The sequence below is a fragment of the Simochromis diagramma genome, unplaced genomic scaffold (genome assembly GCF_900408965.1).
Source record: "Simochromis diagramma unplaced genomic scaffold, fSimDia1.1 OVJJ01000355.1, whole genome shotgun sequence".
NCBI classification, from domain to species: Eukaryota; Metazoa; Chordata; class Actinopteri; order Cichliformes; family Cichlidae; genus Simochromis; species Simochromis diagramma.
The window spans coordinates 1,314,122-1,337,034 of NW_024387174.1; the positions used below are offsets into that span (position 1 = coordinate 1,314,122).

At 40.1% G+C, this 22,913-nt stretch overlaps 1 protein-coding gene across 1 annotated transcript in view; it reads right to left on the reverse strand.

The window, feature by feature from the left end:
• The window catches only part of myo10 (myosin X), a 125,148-nt gene that overhangs the window by 32,608 nt on the left and 69,627 nt on the right, over positions 1–22,913 (reverse strand). The window contains exons 4-18 of the mRNA XM_040049305.1: positions 22,602–22,789; positions 9,874–10,008; positions 9,649–9,773; positions 9,136–9,149; positions 8,764–8,848; positions 8,485–8,588; positions 7,878–8,007; positions 7,183–7,301; positions 5,719–5,865; positions 5,265–5,365; positions 3,666–3,732; positions 3,207–3,299; positions 2,257–2,325; positions 1,994–2,076; positions 900–1,008 (exon numbers count right to left, since the gene is read on the reverse strand). Coding sequence (XP_039905239.1) covers positions 900–1,008; positions 1,994–2,076; positions 2,257–2,325; positions 3,207–3,299; positions 3,666–3,732; positions 5,265–5,365; positions 5,719–5,865; positions 7,183–7,301; positions 7,878–8,007; positions 8,485–8,588; positions 8,764–8,848; positions 9,136–9,149; positions 9,649–9,773; positions 9,874–10,008; positions 22,602–22,789 — 1,569 coding nt within the window. The remainder of the gene's footprint in view (positions 1–899; positions 1,009–1,993; positions 2,077–2,256; positions 2,326–3,206; positions 3,300–3,665; positions 3,733–5,264; positions 5,366–5,718; positions 5,866–7,182; positions 7,302–7,877; positions 8,008–8,484; positions 8,589–8,763; positions 8,849–9,135; positions 9,150–9,648; positions 9,774–9,873; positions 10,009–22,601; positions 22,790–22,913) is intronic.

Below are 22,913 nucleotides of genomic sequence, written 5' to 3' on the forward strand. Positions count from 1 at the left end.
GGCACAGTTGGTACCCTCACTGAGTGAGCTCCACAACCAGCAGGGTACACGAATACAGGACGATGATGAAATTTATGTCACTTTGACCTTTTTTTAACTTGTAATCTTTACAAACATTTACAACACGTCCAGTACTTAAGGTGTGTGAACATGTGCAGAAGCTACCGTGACATCCAACAGAAGCACTCGGAGATAACGACTCTCTATACATTTCATTCAGTCCTTATAGTATTATTACAACTTGTACAACATTGCTGCTACAACCACTGTTTCTGTTACTATGTCAGCTCAAACTCTTATTATAACAACTACTGATGCTGTAATAACCACAGACTGCAATTTCCTGGTCTGTAAAGAGAAGCCTATGAGAAAGTACCTCGAACATGTATTCTTTCTAATGGCCAGCAGGGGGAGACTCCTTGGCTGCAAAATAAATCTTTGTATAGGATTCTATGCAAAAATGACCCTACTTTTAAATTGATTTATTATCATAGCGTCTCCTTCTTTTAATTACTGTCACAACCATTATTTCTCCAAATCACATGTTTTTGCTTTATCTGGAAAAACTACTTTACTCAAGCACTCTCTATTACTTTCAAAGTAGTCGCTGCTGCTACCACAACAACTACACATTATTTAATAGGTATTAGTTAACAAATGTTTCTGCTGTTGCTCCTAATGCAATTCTTCCTATTATCACTCTTTCTTTTACTGCCTCTCTTACTAAGATTTGTGCCCCTGTAGCAAAACTCCCACTGCTGCTAATAAATAGCTTTTGGTGGTTTCTACACACCTGTCCAACTTTCCCAAAAACAGATCAAGCAGCTGCAGCATTCAGCACTGCTAGAGAACAATTCAGGAAGACTTTAAAGTAAACACACTTTTTATTTGCGACTTACCTTAAACTGGGTGCTGACTGTGGGCCGTCTGTGTTTGATGCTGCTCTTCAGAGTGTCCTGTTTGTTCCGGCTCAGGACGTGTTCAAACAGATCGTAGACAAAGTCCAACCTGACAAATAGAAGCAAATAGTGTGATGTGGAATTAGTGTGATGTGAAATTTGCAGTGCAAATGCAAAAATGAAATAAACTGACAATAGTGTTGTTATGTAAAAGTCAAATTTAATACTATTGATGACCCTCTTTATGTGGGACTGAATAGCATTTTTATAGCTTCGCCTCCGTCCCACATTTTAAGTGGTTCTGCAGAACAAGTGCTTTTCTAAAGGTTAGCTTTTTCCCAGTATATATGAAAGGAAGGGTTTTTATTCAGGAAGGTCAGCCTGTCTGATGCGATACACATCAGGGACAAAAACAAATCACAAAAAGTCTCCAGCTTTACAGATTTTGTTGAATGTGATGGGAAATGAAGCCGCTGTTTATTCTGAGAAATAAAGTTTTTGCCTTTTTTGCTAGAGTTATTTTTCAATTTCACACAGGGGGAAATATGATATCTGCTAAACGTGTCAGATGTGGCTCAGAAATGTCATTTAATCTCTAAATACAGAAGCTGATATAACAGTGAAATAAACTCAGACATTCAGTCTCTGCATTGTTTACATGTCTCACTTTCTCCCACACAAACGGTGTTTGCCCCATATTAGCTGGCTGGGATCTGGTCACCCTAGTTAATACTTACAGTGCCAGCCCCAACAAAGTGAAGGTTAAATAAAAGTCAGCTCTGATCAATCAATTTGAAAAATCACATTTTTGTCCAATTTCTAGTTTTCAGTTTTTGATTATTGGTGTGAAAAAAAAATTTAACTGAAGGAAACGAGAGAGGCCACTTAGAGGCGCTGTGCAGCTTAAACCATTATTGAGCTTAAAGGTTAGGAAAATGCTTTTGAGTCGAAATTTTTGTGAAAACTTAAACAAATATGAGATCAGTATGCCCATTTCCTTTTGAAAGATAATTTAATTCCAACCTTATTTTAAAAAATAAATGTGTGGTCCAACAATAGAAATGCAAAAATGCAAAGCAGGGCCACACGCCTACCTGCTCTCCCTCAGCATGTTCAGGATGTCGTCTCTGAAGGTGTCTCTGTTCTTCTCCAGCATCCCCCTCACGTCATACACCACCTGTGCCAAGCCACCACAGTGCGTCAGAGAGAGGCTTTCACTGGAGCAAATAAAAAGCCGAATAGCACCTGGACACGTGATCTGCTTTGGGGCTTCACTTTAAATCAGTCTGCTGCTCCATTAAAACCACAAAAACACAACAATAAAAACAATAAACAGAAACAGATATTATGGTCTCACCTCTCCTGCATAGTGTTTGACTCCAAAGTAGTGCACAGCAACACGTGGCTTCACATAGAAAGGGTTTTTCTGCAGGAGAAAACATGCTTTATGGTATCTGAGGTCATACCTGCAGAAAACTGAGGGAAATATTTGTTCCTAATGCTAAAAATTACAAATCAAGTCCCACCGTTGCTTTTTGAGTCTCCACTTAACACTCTTCTCTCTGGTTTTAATATATCTAAGAGTCATTTACTGGCTCTGAATCCTCTATAACAAGGCTGTAAAGCTGCACTAAAAGCACAGCCAAGAAATTATTTAGCAACATTAAAAAAAAGAGCTCCCACTCACTCAAAGTATTACTCCTCTTTACTACTTGCAATGACATCAATGTTAAGTCAAATCAAATCAAGCTGCTTGCTCCACAGCCAAACGCCAAGAAATGAGCAGCGCTGTTTGCTGGAAGCGATCGATATCCTCTCAGCAACATTAGACGTGAAGCTGCACCACAGCATGTAACGTGACACACTGTGAAGTTCCCAGTTTACCAGTTATTTATCAGATGGAAACGGAGAAAGTAGATGTGAAGTTGTGTGAAATTTGAGGCACTGATCGAAAATCATTTGAACATTATCGCAGAAGTCTGACGAATATTTAAAATTGGGTTTCACCCCACCATAAAGGAGTCTGTGTTTATTAATTAACTGTAGTGATAACTAGGTATTAGTAGTATTAAAGTATTAAAGCATGCATTTAAAAAACTAAGATCCCTCACAAGTGAAAATGAAAACAGCAAACTTTTTAAGACTCTAAGGACAGGTGGGACCACTTTTATAGACCTTATATTTTTAAAGCAATGTAAAATAGAAAGAAAGAGGGAAGTAGATGCACGTGTGGGACTGAACTGTTTTCCAACAGTTAAAAGGAGAAGCTCCAGCTGCCAAAGTGAATCAAAGTCAAGCGCGACATACTGAGTGCTGGCTGTGGAGTTTCTCCAGCAAGGTGTCGTCTGTGGCTTTGGGGAAGTGACTCTCCTCATTCATCAGTGCCAGAAGACCCAGTTTCTATGGAAACACAGATTTAATTACCATCAGCAGTCATCACCATGATTTATATCATCATCATCATCTTAAATGTCTCTACACTCACCACCTTTGTGCTCTTTTTGTTCAAGTCTTGTCTACTCTGATCTCATCACTGCTTTTTTTCTTGCTTTTGTAAAATAGTATCAGCCTACCACTAAATTAATAATATAACCACCACGCAAGCAATATAACCGCTGTCTCAATGAGGTCAAACCAATAACTAATACTACCTGCAACTGCACTTTTTGGAAATATTTGTTTGCATGGATCGTAGGAACACTTCTTTTAATCACTGACACAACAGTATTCGACTGCCACTTCACAAATCTTGAATCATCTGCATACCTTCTCAATCAAATCCAAACATTCTCCATTATCCATCCAGTCGATGTCAACCCAAACCAGGCCTTCTCTGCAAGAAGCAGCAAGAAAAACAAACAAAAGGATTTAGTAGAGCGAATTAATAACGGACACATTTAAAGGCAGGGATGAAAGTACATCTGGGTTTATGAGTCATTCTAGTCTTTGCCACCTGCACCAGCATGTTTTCATCCCTGACTTCTTCTCATAGAGATGCTATACATTTACAGCACAAAGCACAGATTGGTGGCGATCAAACTTAGTGTTTTAGTTCATAACACAAGATTTTTTCTTTAGGACAAATCTTTGTTCTTTTTTAAAGGAGCATCACGGTTCACTGCTACTCTGGGTTACTCCCAATAAAACAAACCCTCAAGATACAAAACCATGGATAAATGGAGGTGCTGGGCGATTATGCTGATTTCCCTCAACCTATTGATCCCATCAACCTACTTTTCTTTAAAATGAGTGGATATGAAAACATTTTGTTCAGTATATGTAAATTATTTGGCAGCGTACAAACTGCAAAGATTTTCTGTGATAGCTTAGCTGATGCAAAGCACTGTTTAGCCCAGCGTTAAGAACGAGCTTATGTCATATTAAAGGCCTATAAACTTTAATCTTATTTCACACATAACATGACTTCACAATTTCCTGATATTCAAAACATCTTTTGAAAAACATTAGCTAGCAACTAATAAAGAGTCATCAGCAACCCAAACAAATGCTATAAGAAATATATCTATTACCATCTCAACCAGCTATATCAAATAAAAATACCTTCAGCATTTGTAACTGCTAGCTAACTTAATCCTACATATTCCCTTTTTAATATTTTTTTTTAATTTTTAACTTTCTTTGTGTAACACATTTAGTTTTGTTTGCTCTCCTAGCTTAGCAGAAAAAAGTAAAGTTAGCTTCACAATCAGAAAAAAAAAAGCTTTATTGCACATACATCTCCCATGTTTGAATGACACTGCATCAACTTGAACAAACTTCTAATATATTCTGAGATAGACCAGAATAAACAAAGCTCTGCAGAGATGTAGGCTAAACCATGTTTCTGTGGTAAGCATTTTCCCCTACTAGCTTCCATTAAGTTTTCAGCATGAGATAATGATTCAGTTCCATTTTTGTGGGTTTATAATAGTAACAAATACTTGGCTGAAAGTGGCAGCGTTTCACAATTAGCAAAAACGACATTAATAATATGTGGATTCTTTTCTTTTCACCAATTTTCATTTAAGACTTCCTTGCATGCACCTCCTGCTGTAACACTAACTAAATAAAATCTTTAGGAGTACCTTCTATGTTTCTGGTCTCAAAATCTGTTCTGTAATATGTGTCGATCTTTTGTTTAATTTCATAATGTTAAAATAAAGTCTAAAATATTAATGTGATACATTAATATTAATTAATGTATGAAAAGGTAACATAACTATCAAAGAGTTGAGCTGGACGGCCTGAAAACTTTACAGTTGTCTTCTTTTGAAAGCAGCATTAACAAACAGCAAAGTAACACTAGATCACAGACTTTTGGTGCAAAACAAATCGACGCATCACGAACAAACAACCTCCACCTACTTATTGTATTCAAGTTGCTCCAGGGAGAAAATGTGCTTGTTAAAATATTCCTGAAGCTTCTCATTTGCATAGTTGATGTTGAACTGCTCAAAGCGGTTGACCTGTGGGAAAATCAGGCGGTTATCAGACACAGAAAACAAAGACGAAGACTTAATGAACTGGAAAACGAGGAATCCCTGAGGGTTATTTACCGATTTCTTGATTAAAAACAAAGTATGATTAAAATTCTTGGGGAGGGGAAAGTTTATTCGAATGTGCTTGAACAAGCGATTGAAATTTAATTGAACTCAGTTACATTTAATAAACGTATTTGTCCCAGAGGGAATATTACATTCTCATGTCACAGTGGACTCACAGACTGCTCACCCGTGGGTCTTTCCTGAGTTAACCCTTTGGACCACATAATACTTGGTCATTATACTGACATTTTAAGGGGGAATTTTACTAAACATACCTCAAAGTTCTCAAATCCAAAGATGTCCAGGATGCTGACTGACTTGAAGTCTTCTTTGCCCTTGATGCGGGTGTTGAGTTTGCGAATGATCCAGTTGAAACACTGAGAATAAAGTGCCATGGCCATGGAGTCTCGAGAGTCCACGGCCTGCAGAGGAGCAGGACAAACACAGTTGGTGTTCAGCTAAAGTCTTTAATTAGTGGCTTATTGGAAGGTCATGAATGAATAAACTGGAACTACCTGGAAAATTAACATCATCCTCATTTTCTGACTCTTATTCTAATTTCTTATTAATTCACTTAATATTTTTAGTATAAACACTACCACAACTCCTCAATTAATCAATATGTTAAGTGACAGAAATTTATCTTCATGAAAAGTAAGAATAATCCATTATGCTAAATATTTTCTTGGTTTCCTGTTTAGATGATTGAAGCGATCATTTTTAGATTCTGTCATTAGCAACACAGACAAGAAACTGGGTAAAGAGAAAAAACGTTTTTTAGATGTAAAGAAAAATGTAAGACGGCCAGTTAAACTGTGGAGGTAACCATAACCAGTAGGTACACAGTCCCCATCCTCCATGTTAACATGTTCAGAGAAACATAAGAGCAACTGAACTCTCAGGTCCCGGTAACATTTACTTTACCTCCATTGATGAATTAGTGAAAAACAGGCACAAACAACCTGCTTTTGACTCAAGCGCAGCCCCCTACAGACTGATGAACTGAGGAAATAAGTTCAGCCCCCCAAAGGCCTCAGTCATCACAAAGCAATAACAGCAGAGAATAGCCGGAAAGCTCGAACACTGTTTGGGTTTTGGGTGTGTTTTGTTTTGTTTTGCCTTCACTTTAAACAGCCGGAACCTGCTTCAGGCTAAAATTAGTGAAGAATTGTTCTCTGTGAGGTTGAAGGTTTAAATGTGGAGATGCATTATGGGATGGATGCAGTAGATAGTATGACTACTCACGATGTGAAAGTCAGGACATTTTTTTTTAATCTCTGTTGCACATATTTATCTGTGTTTATAATATGTAGATTTTCCACCTGATCCCATGAATATTATTAAGCTCTTTCAACCAATAAGAACTGCTCCTACTGCATTTGTCACCAAAGAACAGCAAAGCCAGTTTTTCCTGAACAAACATTCGAACTAAACTTCTTCTTGACAAATACTGTTAATGGTTAATTAATGATGTTAATTAATGATGTCATTTTCCTTGAGTCAAGCGTTACGTTTTTCCTTCCATCTCATATTTATCACCTTCACTGCTAACTCTGCTTTGTATCAGTGTACTCATGGCTGTGGCAAGGTGTTGAGATTCAGTTTGATTTGGCCTCACATGCATTAGAGGCCCAACAAGGAAGGACCATTATAATCAAAACATGGCTGTTATTTTTTATCTGTAGCCATTTTTATTTGGTGGGATGGCTTTGATCTGGGATGTTTAAAGTACAACTGACCTGTTCCACAGTTAGTGGTGTGGAGATCTCCTCGCCCCTGAGGATCATGGACCGGTGCGTCAGGACCTCGGCAACCTGATCCGAGTTCAGCCCCAAGAGTTCAGATGTCCAGCTGAGTGCTGCCAACAAATGAAACACACCGTTAACGACTTTGGACGTAAAATGTCATTTTAAGTGGAGGAAACCAGACTTTACACATCACGTTTATTTAACTGGTCCTCATTCACACCATGATCACTGTCGTCAGCATCCTTTCCATTTGGCTTTTGACCTTGAAATGCATTAGCCTTTAATCAACCCAAAGGTGAAGTCACAGTGAAAGCAGATGAAAGTTTAAGTTTTAACATGCTGAGACAATGCTAATAACGGCTTAGATCCTGGGTTTGTTTGTGCCCTGAAGTCTGAATATTTTACTCTGAATGAAAAGTTTTCAAGGAAAGTGAAACCAAACTAATGACAAGCTGTGGAAGTATTTAGTTCTAATCTTCCCAAACAAACACTTTAAACATTTTGTTTGTGAGTAAAAAAAATAAATTTCCCCAGTTCTTTGTTTCAGACGTGGTTAAGTTTAATCATGAGAACTACTTTGTTGACAACAGTGCCAGACTTATGTGTTTGTAGGACCATAATTAGCTCGCCAAAGTTCATTGTAACCATATGAAGAAAAATGTGTGGAGGGGAAGGGTAAACTCTACCTGATTTGGAGGAAATCTGAGCCCCTCCGGCCGTCACGAACTCAATGTTTCCCGTGTGGAGGATCCCAGCCAGGAGGCGCAGGATCTCGTTGATGTTCTCCTCTGTAAATTGCATCGTTCGCATGGCGTTCTGGGAACCGCAAACACACAAGGAGAAAAGAACGGATGAAAACCTCAGGTCGCCTCTGGTGGCCTCATGTTTAAATTCTCACCAGCTGATTTTATTTCTTTTGGGTGGAAGTTGCTGTTAGAAACAATCCGTCCTGAGAAGCTGTAAAGACTTTAGGGCGTTCTTTGAGGTTTGGACTGATTTAAAGCCATAAGTCTGATGCTTTGGTTTGGCAGCAGTGATTTCAGCTTTCAGTCACCAGGATCAAAAGTTTCTTGCTCAGACTTGTGATTATGAATCATGAGTACCATACAGAAATATCATTTATGTCAAACTATGAGGGAAAAGGAGAAGTATGTGCAGTCTGTGCATTCTAAATGTTTGCCACATTTTAAATTTGACCAAAACCAAATGTTTTGGAACACAGCAGACACAGTAAAGTGCAAATAACTGTTACTTTTAGCCTTAAATCAGTAAATGCAACATAATCACGCGCACCAGAACATCCTGAAAAGTGCCCTTGTCGTTGATTGTTTTGTCGTCCTGGCAGCTGGACTGTCTCAGGTAGTGATAGCTGTCAGGATGGGTCAACCCGAACGCCTCTGCAGACACACAGAAACACACAAATTACAACATCTATGACACATTTGAACCACGTTAGCTTTCTGCTCTTTCTGTGCCTGAAGTCTGTTTGCACTGACTCATAACTTCATCTGTGTTAACCTTCCTACTTAAATGCTTATTAAATTAAACGATGGTGTTTTTCCCCTCATTCACCTCTCTGCTGGTTGTTGGTTCCTGCTAATATGGCGTAGAAAATGTGGTAGTTTCTCTCCCCTGGGTTCTGCCTGACCACTCGGTTCTGCAGAGGAAGAGGAGAGTTAATATACATCTTCACATCAAAACTAATGCTAATTTTCACATTTGACCAAACACACAGAACAGCAGCCTTAGTTAGTTTAAACTGAACCCAAAGATGGTGTGCTTTTACAACAAGATAACAAAAAACTCCATGGAGCTGCTTGCACCTCCCTTCTTTACAAACATATTTCACAAAGTGAAAACGTGAAGTGAAAACCAGCAGCCTCCAGCACTCCTGATTCAACCCTAATCACAGATTTGGTGGGAGGAAGGAAGAAGAACACTCACCTTTTCTAAGAGGTCTGCAGCCACAAAAGTGTCAAGTGTCAAGGCACAAAACAGTCAAAAAAAGCCTGCACGCACAAAACTGCTAACAGAATTCTGCAGAAATGTTCAAATAGGACAACTTAAGCAAAGACCAGCATTAAAATGTATAAAAAATTCAATTCTGTGTTTACCAGCTAGTTAAACGTTGCATGAACTGTAGCTGGGCCTTAAAATAAACTTTTAAAACACATGTGAACACATAAACACATAAATAAAGATGAAGGAATAACATCATCAAAAAAACAGTCAAATCAGTTTTATTCTAATGTTACAATCCTCGTGCTCCTAATGAAGGATTTGTGCTAATAAATGAACAGGAAGCTGTGGCTCTCTCCTGCTTGCTGTATTTTTACCCTTGACAGCAATTTTGCTAACCCCTTACAGCATGGCCTCCTTTAATGCTAAGCCTGCGCAGGAAATGAGCAGGGAAAGGAAGCGTAGGCCACTTAACATCAAGTTGGTTTTAAAGGATACAGTCGACAATTTTGCCTCCCTGGATGTTGCCTTTCTGGCTGACATGCAGCTGGACGAACTTCCCAAATCGGCTGGAGTTGTTGTTGTACACAGTCTTGGCGTTCCCAAAGGCCTCCATGATGGGACTTTAGAGTGAAGAAAGGACGTGATCATTAACCAGGAAAGCAATTGAGCCATTACCCCATAGCACTATGGAGTTAATTTGTAATGATAGGTGTAATTTACCTGCTCTCCAGCAGTGCCTCCTCCACATGTGACGTCTTGTCTCGGGATGATACTTCCAGTGAGTGTTGGCTCATTGCTGACAGGAACTTCAGGATCAGTTTGGTGCTTTCTGTTTTACCAGCGCCGCTCTCTCCACTGAGGGAAAGGAAAGAAAAATAAACACAATCTCGAAGATGCCTCAGAAATTAAGCAGTGATGTCATAAGAAGATTCATTTAATGGATTTCTTTAGCAGGTTTCAAATCACACTTTATAGTTTTGGTTATATGTTAAATTTAATATTAGCGTTCCACACACAGCTCATGGCATCGAGATGTTCAGGGGAAATATTCAAAACCCAACCACTAGATGGCGCACTGGGCACTGCTAACTGACTTAGGATCCCTGGCTCTTGTATTGAAACCGGTCAATGAATCAAATCACAGTGAAAGTCAAGATCATAAAAATAAGAAGTGACATAAAGCCACGGGAGGCATGAAGCATGACGGGATGAAAAACCTGATTCATGTGGGAAACAAAACAGCAAAAATGAGTAACTAATAGTTAAGAATGGCTCCTTTTGCTTTTTCTAGCCCCACATTTTTATTCATGCACTCTACTAGAGCAACTTTGGATGATTAACACCGAGCATCAAACAGAACAGGTGGGTTTGACCTCTCTGCTCAAAGACAGAACTGTGTGCTTCAGGCGACCAGATCAGGGAAATCTATTCTCACTGATCGGTGAGCACAGAGGGTCGACAAAACTGAAATGCAGCAAGCTCATGCCCTGTAAGGATACAGCAGCCACAATGAAGCACACAATTGAATGACCATTGCAACAATGATTAAGTTTTATTCTATAAATAGAGAAAAAGCATCATTTAGTCATGGATAGTCATTCAACAGCTACAGTCCTTTATAATAACCCCACTTTATTCTACAGGCAGGGGCTGTGTGTATATGGGGCAGCAAACTCCACACACTCAGAGCCGACGCTTAAAACAGCCACTCTCCACGCGCTGTGCTGATGACTATGATTTTTGCAAGTCAAACCACCTGACAAGCTTCATCTGCCTGAACCACAATCACCACTTTCATCCCACTACAGACTTGGTACACACACACACACACACACACACACACACACACACACACACACACACACACACACACACACACACACACACACACACTCTCTAGATGTTTTCACTTGAATAACCTGGTGACATTTATCAGATGCCTGAGGTACATTAAACACAACACAACTGACAGAAACGGACAGAAAGGGGTGTAGAATCACCCAACATAATGTCCAGCTGCACCTCTACTGCTGTAATCGGTAACACAACTTTCTTGTCAAACACAGCAGGATACCCTCACGCACATCACAGTGACATTTAACGTGAACCTGGCAACCCACAGCCAAACAGTGTGAGGTTCAGGCGAGTCACGTTAATAATCAACCCTGAAAACGTAGACACCGAGAGCAACCCCCGACTGTTAGATTACTGCCCCCCAAAAATACATTATTCAACAGACACACTAAAGACCTGTAAGAAGTTACACTTAGTGGTCATAAGTAAGACAACTACAGCAGTAACAGCTCCTCTGACCTTTTCTGGAAGCCTGGGAGAAAATAGGTTTGAAGGAAGCGTTTCAGTGATACTGTCAGGAAACATCAGAGCGTGCTAAGTAGACTGAAAAGAAATCCATGCAAGTCAGAATCACCAGCAGAATATTTTATTAATCCCTGAGGAAATTATGTAGTTACAGTTGCTCCAACTTACAAAATATAACAAAATAGTTCTGATATATACAAATAGCTCAATTTATAAATATGCTACTGGTAGGTAAAAGACGGATGCAGCTTGCAAGTCTGTGAAATAAATGTAGAATTGACCTAAACCTGCACTTATAGAAATGACAAACAGGGGGCGACACCTCTGGATGCAAAAAGAAGTAAATGCATAGAAGTCTATGGAAAAATGACCCTCAGTTCTTTACTGTGACCTCAGTAAACACTGATGAGTTTATGGGCTGGATTTGTGAATGACATATCAGGATAATTTGGATCATGAATTTCTCCCATCAGCATCCATGGGGATAACAAAGCAGCTGGCCAATCTTTTGACTGAAAAACTGACACTTTATAAGTAAGAAGTGTCCCTTTGTGATATCTGAATGTCAGCGAAGCTAAAATGGAAAAGCTCAGTTAGAGGCTTCAAAACTGTGGGACGGCACCGTGGCTACATCCATCTTTTAGATACAGTCTATGGGTTGCTGGCATCTTTACTTTTAAATCAATATAAAGATAAAGGCAGGAATACTTATCATTTTACTTAGTTTGGTGGGATGAGCTGGAGATCTGGGCTGAATAATTAAATCAGAATGTGATGAAACTTTTAAACTTTATTCAAAGAAAAATTAATCAAACTTTTTAAGCTGCCTTTAAAAAAAATAAGATCTGATTTGACTGGTGACTCACGCAGTGTTTGCGTCCCACTGAACATGGAAATGAAAGCTCTGGCTTCCTCTCTGTTCATTTAGGCAGTAGATAGATGCCCAGAGGCATTTCCAAGATGACCCCTGAGTTACAAGATTGCTTCTAGATTTGAGTGAAAATAATGTGAAAACCATTATCTTCAACATATCTTCAGTGTGTTTTTGTTGGGTGGGAGCCTTAATTAAATGTCTGCGGGCCGAAATTGCTATGTGACCTAACCCCCGAGGAGGAAGCACCACAGCACGCTTGTTTGCCTTTGTTATGAAATCCTGTTTACGACACCTCAAAACATCCTTTTTTTTTAAATGAGAGTTTCTCTCACATCTGCAAACATTTGGTGACAGTAGATGGGACTTTATTTAGGAAGAAAACTCTTCATTTGGATAATGGCTGGGTGACTCCCCTCAGAGAGATCACAGTGTTTGACATGTGGTTTTTCCTGCTGGTAGCTCCTTCACCACTGAACAGACGTGTTTCTGTGTTCTGGTTTGTATGCAGGGAGGAGAAAAAAGCCTGAAAGAAACTAAGGATGGGACTAAAAACATTCATGGATATTTTTTTAGCTTTAGTTCAGCTACAGTAACGTTCTTCTTTTTCATTTTTTATTTTATTTTTTATTGTTTTTCTAGCTCATCTAAACTAAGTCAGGCTGAGAGTTCAGTACAAGGATGTTGTAACTTGGATCTTATGTGCATTAAAACAGCCCATTAAACTTGTTAGCTGACCAGGAAAAGATCAATCAGCAACAGCTCTGGGGGGCGGAGTCAGTTTTGGCACAAAGAATTGGGAATTTAATCTTTTTTTCCTTTTTTTGGTATAAAACTTTGACACTGTTGACTACTTCGAAGTGAATACATCTGCTTTAACTTTGTTAACTAAATAACTGATATATCAAACAATTATTTTTCACATTATGATCATCTGTAACCAACTTTCTTTCCTTCATTTAAAATAATCCTCTCAGAATCTGCACATTACCGAAGAGGCAAAGACTTAAAGGTCGACTAAAGTCCTCTGCTCATAAGCCCACAATCCAAGCAGATACTACAGAAATATTACAACACCTTGGAAACTAATTGGATGCATGCTTTATATAATGACGCTGGCAGCAAATTGAGGAAATTCCACTTGAAGAGAGGCAGTGGGAAACATATGGACAGGGTTGCATTACAGCAGATCGTCCTCTCGAGGCATTATGGTGGTTCAGAGGCCCGATGGACATACCACACAGTCACAGCACCATGAAAAACATTCATGCTCTTTACATCACCTCACCTACCACTGACAGCTAATCTGATAACACACAAATGTTCTTTGTTACCCGACAACTACACCAGGTGATCTGACAGCCATCCTGCTGAACTTCTCTTTTATTCGACATGTCTGCAGATGACTGTGTATGTGGGAAAGTGGAAAGATACCATCTCATTTACATCTAAAGACTGCAAAACATTATTCAGATATTTAACTTTCTATTACAAATATTATGAGTGATTATCAGCTTAGGGATAAAATCCCTTTACACCTGCATTTAATGCATATTTTGGTTTATAGATTTGGATCTATAAATTTAAAGTATTTTAAATTCAAATTATTTAGAGCATAAACTTCATAGCAACCTTCACTTTTTGGACCTTAATGCTTTTAATTTTACTTTTATTGTTGGCATTTAAAAAGTCTTTGTTGGTTTTAGGAAAAGTTTATGGTTTGGGTTACAGCGTTTTAGTTGATGAAATGTACAACTAGAAATAATGTTTAAACCTTATTTATGTGAAACTGCCTCAACAAAGTAGTGAGAGAACCTATTTGTGGGTCATCTTAAAAAGCAGAGCTTTGACAGCCTTGTCATTGTCTCTTGGACAGTGCTTTGGGAAACACTGCTTGCTTTTGCCGAGTTTTATAAATAAAGTTGAACTTTAGAGTTTAGAGTTTAGACTTTAGAGAGGCCACATCCTTAAAGTCAGTGTCACATTCCAGATGGACACAGAACAGGACTGGAGATAACATAAACTCTCTGGGTGACTTGCAATAACTTCTGACATGAACAGGCAGCGCATGAGTGTCGATGTTATGACAGAAGAGACTGAAGTTAAAAAAGGTGGAAAATGAAGTTTTAGTGATTCAAACGGCAGATCTCAGCAGTGCGTCTCACCAGCAGCAGGTCAAACTTTAAAGGCTTTCACATGTGACTCATTTGAATAACTTCTTCTACACAAATGGGCCAATCAGGAAAGGCCTGTTAAACGCAAGTCACCTATAAGACTTCTGGCAGACACACACACACACACACACACACACACACACACACACACACACACACACACACACACACACACACCTAAACAGGTACACACACACACACGGAGCTATACAGCACCCTGCTTTTGTACTAATCCCTGGCTCCCCCCATGTTGTTGCCACCCAAGGCAAAAGCCCCCCCACAGGCAGGAAGGAGGGAGTCTGCAGCCAGGCGACTGATTGTGTTGGACGAACTGCCTCCACAGCTCTGGACCTCACTCAGACTCTTTGTACTGAGGCAAAGAGCCTCAGTTTCTGCTAGAGAGTGAAAGAGTTTCTGAGCAGGGAAGAGAAACCGAGATGAGGAGCGACACGCAAAGAGAGAAGAGAAAAAAAAAATCTGCCTACACAAGTAATTGAATCTGGGAAATGTACTGGCTCTTTTCACTGGGACAAAAAGGTGAAATGTTCTCATCGACCGATAGAAGCTGTTTTCATAAAAGAAGATTAAGATTAAATTACTTGTCGAGCTGGTGTGGAATGCGCCTTGTAAGGTTCGACGGGCACCTCTGCACGTCATGTCCTACACACTTACACACTTCTGTGAATTCAACAGATACTTGATTATATCTCACCCTGTCTATGCCTATTAACCCTTTTACAGTAAATAACTAGACCACATTGCATCATGGGACGTTCAGATGGTCTCACACTCTATATTTATTGTTTTATTGTCGTTTCTAATCTGCTGTGTAAGTTAGGGGAGTCCAGAGGATCTGGAACATTTGCATTCATTTAACCAACATGTTGACAGTAAAGCAAATATTAACTGACCTACTAGCACATTTTAGTAAATCATACTATGAATTCTTAAGACAATGCTGAATTAACTACACTTCACATTTTTTGTCACTTTAAACATGTAAAAATCGAGAATTAAAATATGAAATAATGTGCAGCCAGAAATATAAAAACTAAAACACTTAGAGGGAAATATTTTGTTTTATTGTCTTTAGTGAGTCTCTGTTCTTCCTCAATACACAGATTTATAAACAGGTGAGGACCTCCTTCATCTTCATGACACAAAGCCTCCTGTTTTAGATTACTGCAACATTGCACACTATAAAATGATAAGAAGTGTAGACGTGTGAGTGATAAAGGTATACAGGTTCTTGCATGAAAAAAAATGCATTTTTCAAGAAAGAAATACTTGTTAGAAACTCCAAAAACACATGATTACCATTTGGAGTTGATAATCGGAAGGCCAATTAAAAACGAATGCATCATTCATTACATAAAATTGTGGGTAATTTATAAATGGCAGCATCCAATAACACTGATCACACTGGATCCTTACAGCTCACGACATCCAAACAAAATCAAATCTCAGACCAAAAGTTGCTAAAGTTGATAAAAGAGGCTGCTGGTGATGTGTGACGGGGGAAAGGTGTGAGAACACTGTATTAATAGAACATATATGAAGACAAAGCCATTTCCTGCACTACACAGTCTATGTATGAACACAAACCTTTGCATATTTACACTGTGCTGTTGTGCTGAGTGCTTTCTTGTGTGTGAACAGTTTGAGATTAGATAAGAGGCGTGATGATAGGCTGACCAGACGTCTGCAGATGTTGCAGTGGGAGCGGGGTTTAACTCAGGAAGTTTAGTCTGATTATCAGAGTGAAGTGGAGCCCAAGTGCAGCTAAGCCTGAGCTTAGACTGAAGTGCGACTCGTGCTAAAAATCTAACCCTGTATAAGGGATTAGACCTTTTTCTTCCAGCCCAGCGTCAGACTAACGTCAAAATCCCCACAGCTGGAGTTTTCAATCTGAGCCCAGACAGCTGTGCTGATCCAGTCTCTGCTGCTTACTTATCCAACAATGGACTGAGTTCAAGGTGTTTTTCTTTAGGCACTAATGCCCCCTATAGCAGCACCGCCTCTTACCCTACCAGTGTTTGCAACAGCCTTTACTTTCATGTGACACCAACCTCCTCCACAGCATCCAGGATCAGGTCACCAGTCCTGTCTGGATGTCCCCCACAGATGGTGAAGAATGATTAAAACCTTCCCCAGCTTTTAGAGCATCTTTAACGGGATCTCACGAGTATTTTAAGTTACCTGGGATGCGTCATTATTTAACGTGAAACTCATGAAAAGGCACTGATGCTTATTTCTACATGTAAACACTGATAAAACGCAAACACCATAAAATTTCACATTTAGAAAACTGCTCGTCTCATGTTACACTTAAATCTGCACAGTTAGTTATGTTTCCGCTCCACCAGGCTCTCTTCCTTTGCTGTGATCCATTCCTTCCTTTGGTCACAAATTATGTGTCAGACGCTCAAAGCAGGCGAAACAGAGAAATCCTGCTGAATCCCAAGAGAAACCCTCTCAGGTATGTTTTCATAAGGCTTTGCTGCAGGGCTTTTGTGACCCCCACATGCCTGAATAATTAACAAGGCTGGAGACTATTGGGTTTGACCCGGCACCCACCTATGGGTCAGGGGGTCAGAAACAAACTGCTGGGGGAGGGAACCTGTAGGCTGGGCAGAAAAACACCTCGACAGCTTTGCAATTTAAAAATTCGAGCCTTTCTAGCCATAAAAAAAGCAGCCCAACAAACCAAAGTTTGCAAATGAAAAAGTTTGATTGCATTGAAGCTTCAGGCATGAGCGTGCTAGCTTTTGTTTTGTTCTTAAATGACAAACTTGTTCTGACTGTCGATTATTACAGTGTTCAAACACCCTGGCTGCCTGCTTAATATAACCATTTGTAAATGTTGAACCAATGACATGAGTGTTAGTGAGCTGCTCTAACAGCCTCCACTCTTCTGCCTTTAATCTTTCATTCACATGTTGGAACCTGCCTGCAAAGGCTTGGTCTCATCCACAGCATTAACGAGGTCCATCACTTCTACTGTGTGATAAGGTGTTTCACAGTCTGCATTCCAAGTTCATCCCAGTAGAGCCGGACAGGGTCAAGGTCAGTGTTTACTGCAGGTCAGTCAAGTCCTGTCCCGGCAGTAACCTCCATACATGCAAGTCCCAAAAACTGGGTACTGTACAAGGATTGAGTTTATAGAAGTCACCTGTTCGTGTTCCATTTAGATTTAGATATAGACGTATATATATTTAGATTTAGGGCGTGGTTAATACAATTCTCTGTCTAAGGCATGGCTTATTCTGCAACACTAAAGTTGTAAGAATGCTACTGAGCCAACAAAGAAAGTGGGTTCATAAGAAATGGAGAGAATTAGCTAATAAAATGTGAATTAGAGGTCTGCATCTCTGGTTTATTGCTTTATTATCCAAACTTAAACCTGCCATGGTGGCATCTTCTGTGCACAGCGAGCGTTTGGAGGTTTTCCAGGATTTTCTTTGCTGGCGGTGGGGAGGGCATTTTTGCTGAAATCTGCAGCACCAGCTCAAAGGGGGGCTTCCATTAAAACAATGTGGCTCGATGTAGGCAGGTACCCGCATAATTGAAAATGCAGAGTGGCATTTATGAGCATTAATGAGCAGATGGCCTTGTGTTAGAGCTGGCCTCTTCCTCCTCCTCCTTCTCCTCTTCCACTTATTTTACACCAGCTTCTGTTTCATTCGCCTCCCCCTGACTGGATCTGATTACCCACAATCCCTAAATCCAGTGAGAGAAGCTTCCTGCCTCGCCTGAAAGTGCCAGCTTGCGATTTATAGCTCTTCTTCCTCCCTCTCTCTCTCAAACACACCATGAAGCGAACCTTTCTGTGTATGGGTGGAGGTGCTGGCATGTTACATGTTTTATGAGGGTCTGCACCGAGACCGCTTTGGTGATTTTGGGGGACCTGCAGGAGAAATGTGTGTGGGTGTCAGACATCATTGTGAACCATGCCACGTACTGCGGCAGCTGGGCAGGACTTCAGCTCTGTGTTAAAATGATCCTCCACCCAAAGTCTAACTTCAGGGTATCAAAAATACGACCTTTATGAGCCTGAAAACCTGCCTGTAAAAAGTCTGCAGTCGGCTCTGTCATGGAGGGCAACGACTGCGTCAGTGATCTGGTTTCAAGTATTGGTCGTCTCACTCTTTGCCACTGAAATGCATTTAAATTATCTTTTTAAATGCAAGTACAGTAAAATCAGTAATTCAGTCACATTTAATTTGACCCAGTTCAACACACTGCAGCCAATCGGACGTGGTTAGAAAGTTAGAAATAAACTGCTTTAGTGGGAGATCACACATGAGAGGCGAGTATTTAAACACTCAGGTCTTTCTTCACTGCCATGACTGCCACTCATTAATAACTGCACTTAATGGATCCTGTGTTGACTAATTAAATGATATCGTTTGATATATGATGTTGAATGACTCAGGATTATTTTTGTTTGGTTACAGAGGGCATCATGTGTTTTCAGTGACCACCACAGAGCATGACTAAAACAGCCTCAGTTCTGATCCTCAGTCAAAAAGTCGGCCCACACAGCCGGCAGCGGCCCTCAGGAGAAACACAAGGTGGTTAAAAAAAAAAGGGGGGGGGGCGTTCTCTTCCCCTCCCTGCAATTATTCACAGCCTCACACATCCATCACTCGGGGGGGGGGGGGGGGCGCCACCACTTCATGAACTCAGATGTGAAAGTATAAAAGCAGACAAATTCTGAGGTATAGACGCATGGGCAGATGGGGTTTAGAGGTGGGGGCGGCGCAGCGGTGAGGTGGTTAGCACTGTCGCCTCACAGTCCAGGGTTTGAAACCAGTTTAGGGCTTTTCTGTGTTTTCATGTTCTCTCTGTGTTTACGTGGGTTCTGCAGATACTCCAAGAACATTTTTCTAGCTTTTGAATTTTGTTTTAATTCAAAGATCGTCTTGCATTCAGAGTCCCGTTTGATTTTTACAGTTTCACAGTGGAAAAATAGATATCTGTATGTGTTTTTCACAAAGCGCTGCCAAGTCTATAACCCTTAACCTAAGCGTTTTATTCCTTTGCAAAGTTTAAAAGTCTACCTTCAGGGTAACAATTAGCAGCTAATTAGCAGCTCAGAGGCAGTAAAACACTGACAGAAAACAAACCCAGTGCTTAGAAGTGAAAGTCTTAAACTTCCCTGCCTGAGGGGTCCAAAAGAAAAAAAGAAAGAAACTCTGGTGGTACCGTAGTTTAAAACAAGTTATTTAAGAGTAATAGTAAATTCTGTATGTAAACTTAAGTATATTGGTAAGTATAACCTTAAGCATATCGTGGTCAGGCTGTCAGACGACAGTGTTTGCGCTCTTTCATTGTAATCACCCTCATTTCCTATTTCGCAACATTGTAACCAGCTGAATTCTTAAGACAATGGAGCGCATAAAAAGCTGCAACATCGAACCTCAAAATATTCGGAATACGAAACCAATCAGAGTTAGAAGAGGATAATCAAGCAGTGCAGAGTGTACCTTGGAAAGCTCAGTGTGTCATTTACTCTATTTTAACAGACAGAAAACCATCAGGTTGTGTTTTAGCTGAGACAACAGCTAAAGGTTACGGCTGTGGTCTGCGGTCTGTCCTCTCTGGCCTGGATGACTTCACGTGCTGCTGTTGCTGTCATGGAAAAAAATTACACAACTGAACTGTAGGCTTTATTTTTCTTTCAACTTTTCACTTTCTGTGGTGAATTTAAAAAGTTTCACAAGCTCTGTTCCCCTTTGTTAAAATGTTCCACAGTTTTGTCCAATATACAAGAAACAACAAATGATTTTTCTTGAAAAGCGAAAGGTGATGAAGACAAACACAAAGCAGATCCACAGCAGCGATACGACTCGTTAACAAAGTGACAGCATTGTGTGGCTCAGGACTTTCTGTAGCGCCACTACAACGTTTGTGTTTACGCCTCGCTCTGTGCACCATGGCGCATGTTCTTCCCACTAACCAACATCGTGCCAGACAAAAGAATTTCTGTATCCCAAATACATCATCAGACCAGAAGACGACAGACAGAACACGTGAGACTGCATGCCGTGCACAAGCACAGGGAAGTATTCCCATTCATTTTGTAAGTTAGGATTAAAAATGGTCATCATTGGTTTTTAATAAAAACAAACTTGAATGCATGCACAGAAACAAGGTTACTGGCACAGATCAAATGATGTGTTTACATGTGCTGCAGCAAGTAAGCCAAAATCTGTTTTTATATGGAGCAACCATCTTTTTCATGTCTCTCTGCAGTTATTAAGCTTAATTATAACCTTTATGTTACTGGGACATAGAAATTAAATTTATAGAATGACTGATAAACCAACTGCAGCATAATAACTAGTGTCTCCATGGTGGAGCTGAAGAGAGTGCCAGATGAAATGCTACCTCATGATCCAGGTGATGGGACACCAGCACCAGTGCAATGCAGACTGAACCGTCTCCTCCTCCTCATTTAAGAGCCAACTCACACTTTAAGAGATTCTTGTGTAGCATTACAAGCTAAATTTGATTTTTATGGGAACACATTCAGAGCGGACAGAATCTGTAGGCTGCATCTGCCAATATTTCAATTTCTTGTGAGATCTCCTCCCAGCACACCAACATGAACAACATGCCTTCTAAGTTTGGGCGCAACAGTGGCAGCTTTTGGAAAAGGCTGTGAAAATGAGTCATGGTGAAAATTTCCACTTGACATTTTGGTTGATAAATCATGTGAGTGATGTGGATCATAGAGATGCTTTGTGTGGTAGATGGTCAGGCCCTCAATGGTGATGACTATAGAGGTGCAACTTAAACCATCAGCAACACAGAAGGAATTAAACATAATCGCTAATTAATGTTTCATTAATGTGTAATGCAAACAACAAAATCCCAGCTACTTAACTTTCTGCTTTCCCCACAAACTTAAACCGGTTCAAGTTTAAAGGAAACATGTGTGCCTCGTTATCCCCAACGCCAATTAAGCGAACCAAACAAGGCTGTAAACTAATGCCGGCTAATCCTAAGAAAACTGCAGCTCTTTTGCCTGAAGCAGCAGACTGAGACTCTCCAAACACGACACCTCTCCAGCACCATGTTTATTTCTTTCTGCTTCAGATACTAGCTCTAAACAGTCTTCAGAAATATGGGGATTTCAGTTTCCAAACTCTCAACACATTTTAATATGCTCTGTCTTGTAGATGAAAACATGACACGCATTTCATAACGGAAGAAACAGAAATGTGAAACTAGAATTTTAAGCTCTCAACTCTTAACTACGACAGCTAATGAGCAAACTGTCACAGGAAAAGCTGATAGAGCCATTCTGGCTCAATAATCTCTGTGTAGTGTACCACCCTTTTTGTGCTCTTAATTTATTTGCTTGTATTTACAACTACTTTGCTGCCAACAATACAATGTTGCAACAGGAAGTTGAATGGCCACGTATTCAGGATACCTTGATGACAACTAACAACAATTCCCACGCACTTAAACTCAGACACAACTCCTGTATCCGTCCTTCACTAAATTAGCAGCCAAATATTATCATATCTGAGTTACAGAAATAGCTCCTTTTTAACTTAGTAGGAAGAGAACGTCTGTGTGTGTCGATAGAACAATGGAGCCACAGTCGACGTGAAAGTTGTCCAACTGAAATCAAAGAGGAAGGATGTTGGGACGGAAGGGAGCAGACAGAGGATTGCGATAGAAAGAGCGTGTGTGTGTGTGTGTGTGTGTGTGTGTGAGTGAGAGAGAGAGAGATCCTCAGAGGTGCAGCCAAAGCGCTGAGGAGACTTGAAACCAGAGGAAGGAGTTTGGTACTCTGTGGGGAGTCATTCAAAGGACCAATAAGGATGCTTGATAAAACCTCAGGCAAAGATGGTGCTGATATTCTAAATGTGAACCATCAAGTCTGCAAAAGTTGTAAAACAATAACGAAATATTTAAAATACTCCAACGTTTCACACTCTGCTCTCTAGTAGCCGCTAGACTTTACATGAGTTTGCTTCAACTCCTTGCTGTGTTTTTGTAAATCCATTAAAACTTCTGGAGATTCAAAAACAATCAAAATACATTCACAAAAACAGATCACACACCTGATCAGGACACACTGGTTCTGCAGCCTCTTCCACAGCGAGCGGTAGCACTCATTGGCGATGGCAAAGATGTGCGGGGAGATTTCACCGAGGTGGTGCTGACTGTACATCTCCACAGCGGGTCGGTCATACAGGCCAGGGAGCGGCTGGTAAGGGTTGACTGCTGCCAGGATGGAACCGATGTACGTCTGTGGATCAAAGAGGTAAATGATCAATAATTACGCAGACAGAAAGCAAATAAATCAAATTTCACCTGAATGTTTTAAGTAAAGGTGAAAGAGAAACATGAAACAATACTATCATGATGCATTA